Source organism: Rhinolophus hipposideros (assembly GCF_964194185.1).
Source record: "Rhinolophus hipposideros genome assembly, chromosome: 15".
Classification (NCBI taxonomy): domain Eukaryota; kingdom Metazoa; phylum Chordata; class Mammalia; order Chiroptera; family Rhinolophidae; genus Rhinolophus; species Rhinolophus hipposideros.
In genome coordinates, this window is record NC_138061.1 from 13,704,733 (window position 1) to 13,718,775 (window position 14,043).

Sequence of the window (14,043 nt, forward strand, 5' to 3'; positions counted from 1 at the left end):
TGAGGAAAGAGCAACAAAGTATGTGCCTGGGAAGGATTTATGGACCAGGTCTAGAAGATTCTTCACTTTTATTGCTTTCTCTCATCCAGTGAGCTCTTAAAGGGCAATTCTCTCTGTGGAGCTCCATTAAGTTAATAAATGTCAACAAGGGTGGACAAGTCCTAGAATTAAGACTCTTAGTCTACTATATATCAGCAGCAGGGTCCATTAAAAAGCCATTTACTAATTCCAACCCACTAGTATGTATTGTGGACCCACCAGATGGAGACGGTGAAAGGGAGACCGGCAAGCATATGATCTCACCCCTCAAAGAACTCGGTTTAGTTGAAGAAATAGGACCTACAAGCAAATAACAAATATCAATGATAGGACAAAAAATAAGAGTTCTGAGGAGGGGTTCATGGTGAAGAGGAACTATCAGGGAACAGATTTCAGAGGAGAAAGTGAATAGGGTCTCAGTGAATCACCAGATGGGAAAAGAGAAAGCCGTGCCAATCAGGGGAAAAGGTGTAAGCAAAGACATTGGTGAGTAGAGTATGGATTGCACAATGGGCCAATTAGAGAGGAATAGAGTGCGCCAACATCCATGAACCCCACCACCTCTAACGCCCCTCACACTGTGCTGGACCACACATTAGACACCAAGGCCGCCAAGAGGGTTCTGATGCCCAAGACTACTCCCTTCACTGAAGTTCTTGTGTCTGCACGGTTTTCCTCTAGGCTCCTCTTTCTCAAGGATAATATTCGTCCTGAGCTTCCGTTTTGTGCCAAACACTTCACCTATCTGTTACTGAGTGTAACCCTTACAACTATGATAAAAAGTGCTAATATTACCCCCATTTAATAGACGAGGAAACCACTGCTCAGAGAATCGTAATAATAACTAATATTGACTGAGCACTTACCATGTGCCAGGTACCACAGGGCTGAGTGTGCGCGAGGGTGTGTGTGAGTGTATGTATAAAGGTGTTTAGCTCATGTAATTCTCACAGCTCTCTGAGACAGAGGAGTTCAGGGAAGGGCCTTATCTAAGGTCACACAGCTCATGAGTGGTGGAAGCAGGACTTGGACCTTCCACTTCCAGAGCCCAAGGTCTTAAGTGTAATGTTATACAACCAGTCAATAATCACCTGCCTCTCACACAGCTAGTGCAGGTTAGAACTAGAATTTAAACCCAGTCATGATGACTGCAAAGCCAATGGTCTTTCCTCACCAGAGGTCAGCAAATTACGGTGTGCAGGCCAAGCCCAGCCTTCTGCCAGTTTTGTAGTTTTATTGAGAAACAGCCATGCCCATTCATTTATGTACTGTCTATGTGGAGACCATATGGCCTGCAAAGCTTCCAATTTTTGCTCTGTGGCTTTTTCCCTGAAAAAGTGTGCTGACACCTGCTCTATACGGTTCTACCTAAATGTTCACAAAACTCTCTTCTCACCAACAGCCCAGCACTCCAGTGACCATGGAGCTCCCTGGGCCTTCATGTCCGTGACAATGCGTCCTACGAGTCTCCTGGCTGTGGTTAGAGAGAAATTAAATTCCAAGGACATGAGAGCCCAGGTCCCCAACCCCACCAGCCTGTCGGGTGTCTGCCCCTCATACCACTCAGCACACAAATACCTGGCCACCCGCAGTGTCCACCTCCTCATGGGCCTTTCCCATTGGACCACTGCTGGCTTCTGACCAAAGTCAGGTGAGACTCCTAATGGCTTGAACTCTGGGAAATCAAGAAGCCCTGCTGCCTCTACTTTCCTTACTCTATGGAGCATTTCTGTCTCCGCATCTCTTCTGAGCTCAGGGTCTGGCTCCAGACAGAGGGATCTACAGCGCATGTTTCACCAAGATTTTTCTAATTCCTCTCACAGGACTAAACAAAGTTGAAAGTTAAGGTTCACAGACAGACTGCTGTCTTGGGAGAGCTATGATGGCAAAGCATAGGCTTTTCTTCTTTTTTGGAGGGGGGCCTAGAAGCTAAATGTTTTGCCATCACTGTAGTCAAGTGATTAAGAACAAAGGCTCCAGAGTCAGTGGGGCGCGAATATTAGTCCTATGAGATACTAGCCAGGTAAACTTGGAAAAGGTACTTAGCCTGAAACTCAGTTTCCTTCCCTGTTAAAGTAGGGAAAAGAAGTGTATTGTGTGAGGATTAAATGCCTTGCCCAGTGTCTCCAAGTTCCTAATGAGCTCCATCACTGGTAATTACCAGAACGAACTACGCAGCCTATTCCAAGAAGTTTGTCTTTTCAGTTAGTCTCAAATTCCGGTGAGTATAACTATCCCTCAGGAGACTTACTAATGTACATTCTCAGATCTGAGCCTCAGAGAGTCCATACTGGTAGGCGTGTGACCGAGTCTGAGACCCGACATTTGAACCTGCCTCCCCGCCTTCAGGGATTCTAGTCTGTGGAGCAGACTTTGAAAAATATTTCATAACAAAACTCACTGTGGGTATAGGAATGTTGGTGACAGCTTTTTCTTTTCTTATTTTTTTAAGCAATAGACAAAAATCCTGGAATCAACTCAAATGTGTCCTTCTACGGGAATGATTTGATACGTTGTGATAGTTCGATTCATTGGATGATTAGAGAATCATTAGAAGGGATCAACACGAAAAATGCTGCAGCTTTATGCAAAAATACTCACCAAATAATGTTAAATTTAAAGAGCAAAAAAATGCTTTGTAAGTATAACTATTCTAAAAGCTATGTTCAAATGTTAATGAGGCTTGAGAGAGGCCAGAGAAGGTTCTAAGAGGCTTTGTGCTAAGGTAAAGTGGTGAGGGCCATTTCTGTAGAGCTATCTAAATATAGCAAAACTCTGATAAAGCAGTAGCTGAGGTCCCCAAAATTTCAATCACAGAAAAGTCAGAGTTGCATTACTGTGAGATCAGTGAAATGACTGAGTAAGCTTGCACAGCCCGCTGGCCAGGAGTTCTGGACATTTGCAGCCAATTGCTGGCCATGTTTTATCTTATTTTTTGTTATCATGGGATCCAATACTGGAATTTTTTAAAACTTCTTATTGCAAAATAGCAATAAGGTGATTGTCAGAATGCTTTCTTAGCCACCTCAAAATACACGTTTAGGGAACTGCCTAGGTCTAGAAAGGCACGCGTTCTGGATTTTAGGCGAAGCTGTTCCAGTCGGTCTAGCATTTAAAACTTCACTGTAAAAAAAGGGTACAGAGCCTTGGGAGGTTGTCACTCTCATTCGGCCAACATTCCTCTGTTCTGATTAATAATCGTGTCTTAATGGTTAGTGTCCTCAGTGACCCTGCAACTGGGGCCAAAAAGTTAGTTACTGCCCCTTTGCTTTGTTTGTTGTGTTTGACGGTCATCCTAGGATACACAGTGCTAACCATACACGTCCCCTAAAGAGGAGCTGCCTTTGTTCAGAACCATAAAGAAGCTTCATTCTCCACCCTCTGTGTCCTCATCTGGCACATTCTTAACGTGTCTCTGGATTTCATATGTCACGAATAATACTCTCCAGCCCTTAGGATGACTTTCCACACAGCTGAGAAGAGGCTCCACCAACTATTTAGAAGGGGGGGGAGGGGGGGGAGGGGGGAGAGGTGGGAAAGGACAGCTGGGTGGGGCCTACTGGACGAGCGGGTAGCTCTGTGCTCCTGGCCAAGTCACCTGCTCCTCCTCAACCTGAGTATCCTCCTCCTTAAAATAATTCTGAAAATATACTCAGAATCCCTGAATTGTACACATCACATGTGTGAACTTCAAGGTATTTAAATGATGTCTCAATGAAGCTGTTGAACAAAAGTTAGTGTGCATCGTCCCAATCCTAGGGCAGGTGGGGGCAGCGGGGAGAGACCTTTTAAAAGTACAGATGCTTCGCAGCACTGCCCAGAGCGTGAGGCAATAGGTCGGGGAGGGAGCCCCAACACCTGCTTTTAATGTACTCGCTTGACAATTCTCATCCAGGTGGCTCTGCGATCTCCCTGTGACAAGCGCTGCTCTGTGTGAGAGGGCCAGGACATGGGAGCAAGGCTGCGACTGTTCTCTACAGACAACCATTCTCAGGGGCCTCAAGGATAGAGGGCTCTGAGGGAACAAGGAAAGGCCAGTTTTGTTCTAAAAACATATACTTTTTCCCTTTGTACCTGACTTGCCCCTCATTCTGTTCAGGGCACCCATGGTCAGAGGAAAGGGCTGGGACAAATAGTCTGAGATGAAGTCACTAGGGGCCCCTGGCGCCTGGAGGACCCTCAGAGTTCCCGCTGTGCCTGGTATGGTGATTTAGGCTTATTGAGAGCATTGGTGGACTTCAGAGGCCTGCAACTAGAAAAGGGACCTCTGTGCTCAGGACCTTTGCAACCGGAGGTGACAGCTCAAAATGGCTGGGACCACTGACTTCAGAGGACACTAGTGCAAGAGGAAGCAGAGATCAGAGTGGCAAGTTACAGACGCTCTTCTGTGAGGGCCTGTGCAGGATATTACATGCGTGTGTGCATTGTGTATATATATGTATGGGTGTATAACACATTCATACACAGAGAAGCATGTTTACAGGTATCTATAATACACACATAAAAATATTACACAACAAATATATGTATATACACATGTACATATACACACATCAGCTGACTTATACCATAAGTAAACTTCGGACCCCACTACATACATTCATGTATAGGGGTTGTGTGTGTGTGTGTGTGTGTGTGTGTGTGTATGCACACGAACGACTACTCATCATTTTTAAAGCACTCTCAATAACAGAGGAGCACTTACTCTTTTTAGACCACAAAAAGAAGGTTTCAAGAAGTGTGGCAAACTACCCAAGCTGCAGTGGTCACCAGGGACGGAACTGGGAGAAAGACCCAGGATTCTTCCCACCACCTCCTGCTCTTAACTCCAGTCCCGACTTTCACTAGGCCTTTCTCCCAGGTAACTTTAAGTGTTTACTGCTATACACATCATAGCAGTAAACACTTAGAAAAAAACAAACAACTTGCATTTAAGTTCCCATCTGGGACATCACATGTAATGACAAGCGGCAGCCTTGGGAAGGAAATTCTCATTACCCACTGAGCATAGCCCTCTCTGGGAAGCCAAGAGCAAGGCCAAACCCTTCAAGGGCAATTTTAAGAGCAGCTAGCTACATCCTCCCTGTGGCAGTATCTGAGCGTACATACTTGAAAACCATCCTCTTGAGTTTTGCCTTCACTTCCTGTTGGGTTGACAATGAGTCCAAGGGGAATTCCAGCCGAGGAGCAGAACTGAACTGCAATGCTCCCACCCTGACCTGCAGTAAAAGACAGAGGGCCCAGGGGTTGAGAGCAGGGTCAGGACACAAACATCACAAAGAGGAAAGATGGGACGAGAAAGGTTAACGAACCTTCCTCCTGCCCACTCAACAAATTCTAGTGTAGGAGCTATCTCTAGTCTCCCTAGAAAAAGGTTCCGAAGACCAGGAGAAGAATCTGGAAAGAAACAGTCAAATCTGCCTGTGTTCTGCAACCCCCAATTCAGTCTTCTCGACCCCCATTCTGGCAGCTCGCTCAGCTGAGCTGTGAGCGTCTTTATGGCAGGATATCCCAAATGCCAGCCAGGTGCAGGCACTGTCTTACACAATCTCACACGGGATGTCACTGAATCCACAGAGGCACTATTCATACCGACTTTACTGTTGGAGAAACGAACATGCAGGAAGTCTACAGGGCTAGTGAGAAAGGGAGCCAGGTATTGGACTCTGTGCCCACGGCCACCACAAAGCTCAGCTATATCAATTGCCTTCTCAGCAGCTCATTCAGGCCTTCAGCAAAATGCTCACTGACCCAACCAGGGGTGGCACAGAAGCTAACCATGGCCATCATCACTGGTGGCTTGTCACTAACCACAGCCACCACACACCCATCCTTGGTGGTTGGGGGAGGAGGGAGCAGCCCTTCCAGGCCAGCTCCTGCCATGTTAGGAAAGGGCCAGCTCTCAGACCAGTCAGAATGGGGGACAACCTAGTCTGACCCTAGCCCAAGACAAACAATACTGGAGCCAAAATTCCTCGCAGTAGAGGGAGTGAGAGGCCCTGGTGATTCCAAACAGATTTTGCATCCTAACTGAGGAAGTCATATGAGAAAACCAAATGCCTTGCAAGACTGGAGAAGGACAACTGAGTAAAGTCATTCTCTGGACCCTTAAGACTCTAGCATGTCTTGTGCAGAGAATGCTATAAACAAGGTTTCCTCTTAAGGATCCAAGCCCTGAATCTAATCACTGGCTCTCCAAAACCCTTGGAGAAACTACATTCTCATAACTAAGCCTAATTCTGGCCAAGATTGCAAATAAGCCAAGTGATTCACACTTAAGCAATGAATATTTTGCTACTTGAATTCCTTCACTGCTGATGCCCTAACAGGCCTGGTGCCGGGAAGAAGATCAAAGCACTCGCCACGCCAGGCCAGCTGCATCTGTTCCCAATGAGCACAACCCATCGGACTTTCCTCCCACAGGAAATTCTGAGGATGAGTCGCTGGGCATCTTAAGCAGGAAGAAATTTAAGTCTTCGGTGGGCACGTGGAGGAGATGAACACTGGAAAGCAGAGCAGTAGAGAAACTCTGGAAAAAAGTTTCTGAGAAGAGACACTTTTGAAACGTCCCTTGAACTTAGCCTGTGATAAAGGGAGCATCTCAAACCAGTGGGGAAAGGATGATCCAGAGAGTAAGTGATATTGGGACAACTGGATAGCCATCTGCAAAAGAATGAAAGATAAATTGCAAAAGGATTCAAGGTTTAAATGTGAAAACTGTAACCATAAAAGTTCCAGAAGAAAACTTGGAAGAGTTCCTTTAAGACTTCAAAGTGGGAAAGACCTTAGTATGACTAAAAATCCAGAAGCCATAAAGCGTTGATAAATCTGACTACATGAAGAAAATGTCTGGAGGACAACACATATCATGATTCAACCAGAAAACGAACACAAAATGGAAACGTTATTTGCAGGTCATGTCTGAGACAACGGGTTAGTTTCCCCAATATATAAAGGCTGTTTAGGAATTGGTATGTAAAGGACAAAGAATCCAACAGAAAAACAGGCAAAGGATATGCACAGAGATCACAGAACAGGAAATACAAATGGCTTTTTAACATACTAACAGATGCTTGACTGCAGCACACTGAGATGGAGGAAAAAACCAGACATAATGTTTGCAGGGGGACCCCAGCATTCTCAAACATTACTGCTAAGAACATCAATGTTACAGCAGCCATGGAAAGCAATTTGTCTATCGTTATTAAAAATCACAAATGTATAAGGCTCTTGGGAATATATCCCACAGATATATTTCCACATGCGTGAAATGACATTTGCAAGCTCACAGTACATTTGTAACAGCAAATGTCCATTAATAGAGGGCTGGTTAATTAAACCTTGGTAAATCCTTACACTGGAACACTAATCTGCTATAAAACATAATATATACCTATATTAATACTTATATTACCTAGATATGGAAAGACTTCCAAGGCAATGTGCGGGGGGAAAGGCAGGGAATAGAACAGTATCACTGGCTACCCTTTGTATAAAAACGGGGGAAACAAGAATGTACTATATTCACATTGCTTGCATTTGCATGAGGCGGTTCTGTGAAGACGCTCAGGAGAGCAGGTGGGGCACTGGGCCAATAAATGGAAAGTGAGTGCAGAGAAGGGACACTCTTCACTGTCTTTTTATTGAACCATGTGAATGAATTACCTACTTTAATAAAACCTCCCTCGAGACCAACAGCTGGGTACACTTAGCTGAATGAAACAGGAAGACTACAACTTCAGAACAAAACAAGATGGAAACAGCTTGAGTCAGTAGTTAAGACATTGCATTTAATTGGCAGCTTGGGAACAAAAGAGTTGCCTTTTATCTTCAGTTTACTGTATCCTCAGAGGCAATCCTGCCCAGATTTCTCACCCCTCTGTAATCACTCTGCGGCAATCATTATAGCACAGCCAGGAAGTGAACTCAGTTTTTGAGCTTCTCAGCTTTTAAGTGTTGAGAGGAAGACTTCAAACACTTTAAATCCACCTCAACAACAGACCCTTCATAAAAAGCCTTAATTTATAGCTCCTTGAAAATTTCTTCCTGCACACTAAAGCTACAGAAAGTAAAAATGAGATGTACCTCTAATCCCGGGTACCTGGAGGTAAGAAGAAGGGAGACATAAAAATGTACCCGCAAAAACAGAAACCTGAAGCCACAAATCAGATGGAACCATCTGAAATGGCCCTGATGCAAACACCCCAGTCAGTGGCATTCCGGCCAGGGTGACGGAGCACCCTGGAGGTCAAGATGCTGGTTGGCTCACTGAAACGGACACCCAGCTCTTTTGCTCAACAAGTCTTGCTTGTGAGAAAGCTTTGCTCAGGCTGAGCACCCATAATCCTCCTTAAACACCCCGCTTCTGTCCTCTTCAGAAGATGGAGCCACTCTGTAGGCTCTTACACATGAAAATGATGATCAGGTTCCCTCATATATGGAAATTGCCAGGCCTCTCACTCTTCTGCCTGCCTGTTGTGGGCACTGTCGGGTTTGCCAACACGTAACCCAAAAACACCACATTCTAGATGTGGTCCGGCAACACTGACTTTAAATTCCCCGAACTCTGGGGCCCTGTGAGTCAGGACAGCTGTTCCCGACAGCACCAGCTATGAAGTTTTGCGCCACGGTTTTCTTAGCCTCCCTCTGAGGATGCTGAATTCCACCAGCATGCACCACGTCTACCTACATACAACGCTGCCATGTTGTCCGCTTGCTATGTGATAGCAGGATGTGAATTATGAGGGTCATCACCTCATCCTAGTCCAGTAGGTAGGGACAAATGAACTAATGGAACACGTTCTGAGCTGAGAGTCAAGAACCCCAGTTCTTTCACACTTAGCTCTCTTCTAAGGTTGCTACATGACCCTAGGCAGCCATTTAACCTCTCTGAGCCCATTTCCTCATCTGTAAACATCCTCTAATAATCCACATAGCTCTTCTCTCCCAACTTGCCACCCGCTGGGATCTCCCAGCCACCCAATTTAGGACGTATTACATCAATGCCAAGGCCGACAGTCTTGGATCGTTATGGTTCTTCAGAACTCCATGAATAACTAGTGAAATTTTACAGGGAATCATTTCCTTTTGAAAGCAGAGCGCTGTGTGGAAGATGGTGGCGATTCAGCAGTCCTTGGCCCTGGGCCTTTTAGGGTCTGTGATGGGTTGACTTCACTTTGGAACTCAGGGCTGCGCATGCCTAGATGGAGTGAGGTTGGCTATGGTGTCCTCAGATAATTGTGCAAGACTGTGCTCATTCTCCCCAAATGGCATGTCATTCTGGAGAAAACCTGGCCCTCATAAAGGCCACTTTTGCTCCTAAATCCTAGTGGTTTTCTTAGGATTAGCCCAGGAATGTCATCTTGGAAAACCATCTGTGGGAGTATATTTAGAATAAATTGCTGGGTGAAAGAGTTCAGGCCTTTGTAACTTTGATGCATACTGTCAGTCCCCCATGGAGGGGTTGCATACTCCCGCCAGCAGTGCAAGAGAATGCCAGTTTCCTGTAGACTTGACAATGGAGCATGTCACCAAACTGGATTTTTGTTAATCCAGTAAGTGAAAAACGGTATATCAGTCGGCGATTTGCTATTAAATTGAGTGAGGTAGTTGGGCATCTTTCCATATGTCTAAGGGCCATTCATGTTTCTTTTTCTGGGAACTGTCTGTATTGCCCATTTTTCTAATGAGTTATTCCCCAAACGCCCCTTTTAGCAACAAGAGCACAGTTAGCACACTCTGCTGATATTTAAAACCTACCATCTGGAGCCAGGAAGAACAAGAAGTGAACATACTGGCTGGATTCACTCAGGCAGGAGTAATTCCTTTCAAGTGAACAGAGGGTAGGAGTTGTGCTTCATGTGGAGATTCTAGTCTTGGGTGGTAGTGATATACTTTCCCTTTCCCACTGTCGTACAAACACAACCTCTTCCTAGGGGGAAACCAAATCCCTGTGTTCACCACCGTCCCATCTGCCAGACCATCTCTTCCCTCTGACAACTGCGACTGGTCAAGGGGTTGTCATGTGACCTACACCTGCTCAAGCGGCACCTCCCATCCCCCACCAGACTTCCGCCAGATCTGCGAAGAAAGAAGTCCACTGTCTTTTTACTGGGGTCACCAGCTTTGCTATATGCTGACAACCTGCCTGGGAAGGACGCCAACTGAGGAAAGCAAAACTGAGAGAGGAAGAAAAAGAGGGACTGAGCCAGTGGATCCCACCGTGCCTGGAACCAGGATTCATCCTCTTGATTATCCCAGTTCTGCAAGCCAGTAAATGTCCTCTCCTGCTTGAACATTGGATTTCTGTCACTTCCCACCAAAGACTCCTTACTAGAAAGACAGTAAGACTGTACTCACCCTCTTGGGGTTGATGTCCAGCGCGTCACAGACCGTGATGGCAAAGTGCTTAGCCCTTTCAAAGCTTCCTTTCCCAACGCTGTGAGAGCCATCTATCAGAAACAGGATGTCCACTGCAGCCGAGCACCACATCACTAGGGGAGATGGAGGCAGATGGGTGACAACCAGCTTCCCTGCAGTCTGGTCGCAAGAGGGTCTCACACCCAGAGCAGAGGGGAGGCACAAACAACCCTGTGGTAGGTCAGTGGCGGCTCCTCTCAGCACGATGGAGAAGGTCTGGCCAGAGCCATCCCCTGCAGCAGGAAACACACCTCCACATGGGTACCATGCTCACAAAGAGGCCCTTCTATGAAAGTCTTCCTTATAATGGAAGTGTCTAATTCAACAACACTCATTGAGCCGCATGAGAAGAGGGGCTGCTGGGCCAGGGCGGGACGCTGAAGAGCCCTGGTCCCAGCCCTCGGGGGCCACCATCCAATCTAGGACACAGCCAGACACCGTGGTACATGAGGTCAAATTACCTCAATGAATAACAGCCAGCACTGACTGAATCTTTCACATATGCAGCGGCTGCTTTAAACACTTTAAATGTCCTAATTTGCTTCATTCCCACAACCACCTTTAGATAGATGACTTTTTAAAAATTTTTTAAAGTTTTATCGAGATATCATTTATACACCACCTAATTCACCCACTTAAAATATATAAGTCAATGCTTTTTAGTATGTTCACAGATTCCTTCAGCACCTGAGTCAATTTTAGAGCATTTCCAACACTTTATAAAGAAAACCTGTACCCTTTTGCTATCTGCTCCATAGCCCCCCACCGCCACCCCTATGTAGATTTACAATTTTTATCCCCACTAGAAAGATGAGGAAAGCAGGGCACAGGGTAATTCAGTGACAATCCTAAGTATGAGGACGTGGTGGGACCAAGAATCAGTTCCAGGCTGTGTGGCACCACAGTCCGTCATCTCACCATGAATAGGTGAGATAGCGGAAGTCAGAGAAGCACCAGTGGCAAAGAGCCAATGAGGGGGAATACACCAGAGAGGCACAAAGGGGATATGAGGGGGCTCTGGGAATGGGCTGGTGTGGCCTGAGCATGTGGAGGGGACACGGAGTAGGGTGGAGGAGGAAGGAATATGGTGGCAGGCAAGGCTGCTTGGGTAGACAGTGGATCTTGAGGTGTGCGCCAAGAAATTTGGCCACGGGGACTTACCTAGGGTGTTTTACCCAGCAGAGGGATTAGGTCGGGCCCCCATTTTGGGGAAACAACTCTGGCAACAGCGTGAAAGGAAAATGAGAATGCGGTGGAAACTATCTGGAGTAACATGATTTCCCTTGGGTCCGTCACGCAGAGACGGAAATGAGTGTTTGGAGGGTTGAATAAAATCATGGGCTTACTTTTACTGGCAGCTGAAATCTTCTCAATGGTCTCCTTGCTTACGTGGACTTCCTGAAGTGGGAGGGATGGGGGCGCTAGGAGAGAAGACACCAGAAGCAGTCATTACAAGGCAGAGAGGGGAGGAGTTTTAGTCTCCAGAAGGAACAGGTAATAAGAAATGGGGGACTTTAATGATACTGCCCGTCAAAAATTACTAGGAAGATAGCATAAAGGAACCCCCCCAATTACCCCACTTTTATCAGGTACTTCTGTAATTAAAATTGAAGAGTAAAATTAAAAATATACACAGAAGGGCTACAGAGAGCCTATGATTCTGAAGAGTTTTGCCCCTGGTTAGGTATAATAACTGGGCCCTCTGCTGTGGTGTCACACCTTGCCATAAAAATGAACCTTGTGAAGACAATTCAGATAGAATTCATAGAGAAGCACGAGGGAAAACGTTTAAGCAGGTGATAAAAATGTTTTAACTCAAACAATGAGATACCATTTTAAATGTGAAATTTCTACATTTAACTGTAATTGGGGAAAGCTTAATTCAGGAAAAGAATTTCCAGTGGTGGCCGTGTAAACTGGTACAACGCTTGTGATGAAATGAATAAAGGGTCATAAAAATGCTTATACCCTTTAGTATCAGATCTGGGAATTGATCCGAAGGAAAAACAATTTTAGGGAAGGGAAATGTGCCCCTTCAACGTTATTTGTGATAGAGGAATGCTGGAGACAACAAATATCCAAAGAGACAGGACTGTGAGTAAATGCTGATATATTCATTCAATGCAATTAATGTGAAAAAGGTTTGGGGGTCGGACGTTCGTGGATATATTTTTTATTCTTTTACATGATACCTATTAAAACTGTCATAATGGCATATGAGCAGTCACTAACAATTTACAAAATTAACTTGGAGGGTAATGAGGGTGCCACTTAGAGAGAGAATCTGAAATTGGGCCAAAAAATGGGCAGAAGAAGGAACGTGAGCATGGGGGGCTGCTGGGGAAAGAAGCAAAAAGAGGAAGCCGGGGCTGCAGGACAATCATACAAGGCAGGGAAGTTGCACCCAAGGGGATTTGCAACTGCCAGGAGAGTGATCATGAGGGAGACACTAAAAGATGTCAGGTTGTGGGGGGGGGGGTGCCTCTCACTTATGGCACCCCTAGTTATCAGCCAACAACCCCCTGGCTGGTCCCAGATCCATCTCTATGGCTCCTTTCACTACTCCCCCGTGCAAACTAGTTTCTAGTTCTTCCCCCACCGTATCTTTAAGCAGATAGTTTCTGCTCATCTGATATGCCCTCCCATCAATCTCTACTCAGAGAAGACGGTTCTCGGCCAGTATGCTGACCTACAATTCACTCTGCAGTCAAAAGCTGTCAGGCAAAAATCTCCATGAGGTCTGAGACAGTCTGCAATTGTCACTGCTGTTCTGCCCCCAGAGGCAGAAACAAGACAAACTGCAAAAACAGACAATAAAAAAAATCATCCACTTCCATAAAAAATGGCAGATGTTGGCACAGAGGCAGGGGCACCACTCCCCAACCCCATCCCCCCCCCAAAAAAAATTAAAAGGCACCAAAATCACTCAATAATTCAGCAAATTACTCTTCTGAAATAGAGGCTTTCAGCTTCACTGCATTCAGACATCAACAAGATCTTGCCAACTCGTGGGGTCTCACTGCACCCCATACTGGGTAAGTTGGTGTTCCCATGAGCCCTGCTCCCCCAGAAGCTCCCTGTGGGCAGGACATTTCTACCCATCCTTCACAGGGCCTAGCCCAGCTCTCCGCACACAGCAGGCAGGCACTAAGGATTCCTAACCAAGCCCATGAATTACTGGCAAAGGGCCCAGGAGCTGAGGACTCCCTAAGGTCCTATAGGAAAATACTGCTCCTTTTTAAATGTCTTACCAGCAAATTCTCCAGCTGGAGACCGCCAGCTGTCTCCCCAGATAGGAGAGACCCAGATCTCCATGACCAGAGATCACTCCTGAAAGGTGTCACTCAGATAACGTGTCTCTGTGCCATGTGCTCAGCAGGTGCCAGGCTTCAGGTGAGCCCTCCTTGTGCCTGGATGACATTTCCACTGCTCCCCTGGGAAATACCCTCAGGATTCTGTAGAGGACCTCCATGGAAGAGGGAGCTGATGAATGTGTGACTGTTGCTTCCTCTTCTAACCAAGTCAGCCCAGCGTCTGAAGATGACCTCTCTGGGCTCCAGAACTTGCATCTATTAGGGGGATGGG

General features: G+C 46.1%; 1 protein-coding gene across 2 annotated transcripts in view; it reads right to left on the reverse strand.

The window, feature by feature from the left end:
• VWA2 (von Willebrand factor A domain containing 2) overlaps positions 1-14,043 on the reverse strand; it is a 46,199-nt gene that overhangs the window by 21,429 nt on the left and 10,727 nt on the right. For both annotated transcript variants that reach the window (XM_081075272.1, XM_081075271.1), the window contains exons 3-5: positions 11,805-11,879; positions 10,399-10,532; positions 5,149-5,258 (exon numbers count right to left, since the gene is read on the reverse strand). In XM_081075272.1, coding sequence (XP_080931398.1) covers positions 5,149-5,258; positions 10,399-10,532; positions 11,805-11,879 — 319 coding nt within the window. The remainder of the gene's footprint in view (positions 1-5,148; positions 5,259-10,398; positions 10,533-11,804; positions 11,880-14,043) is intronic.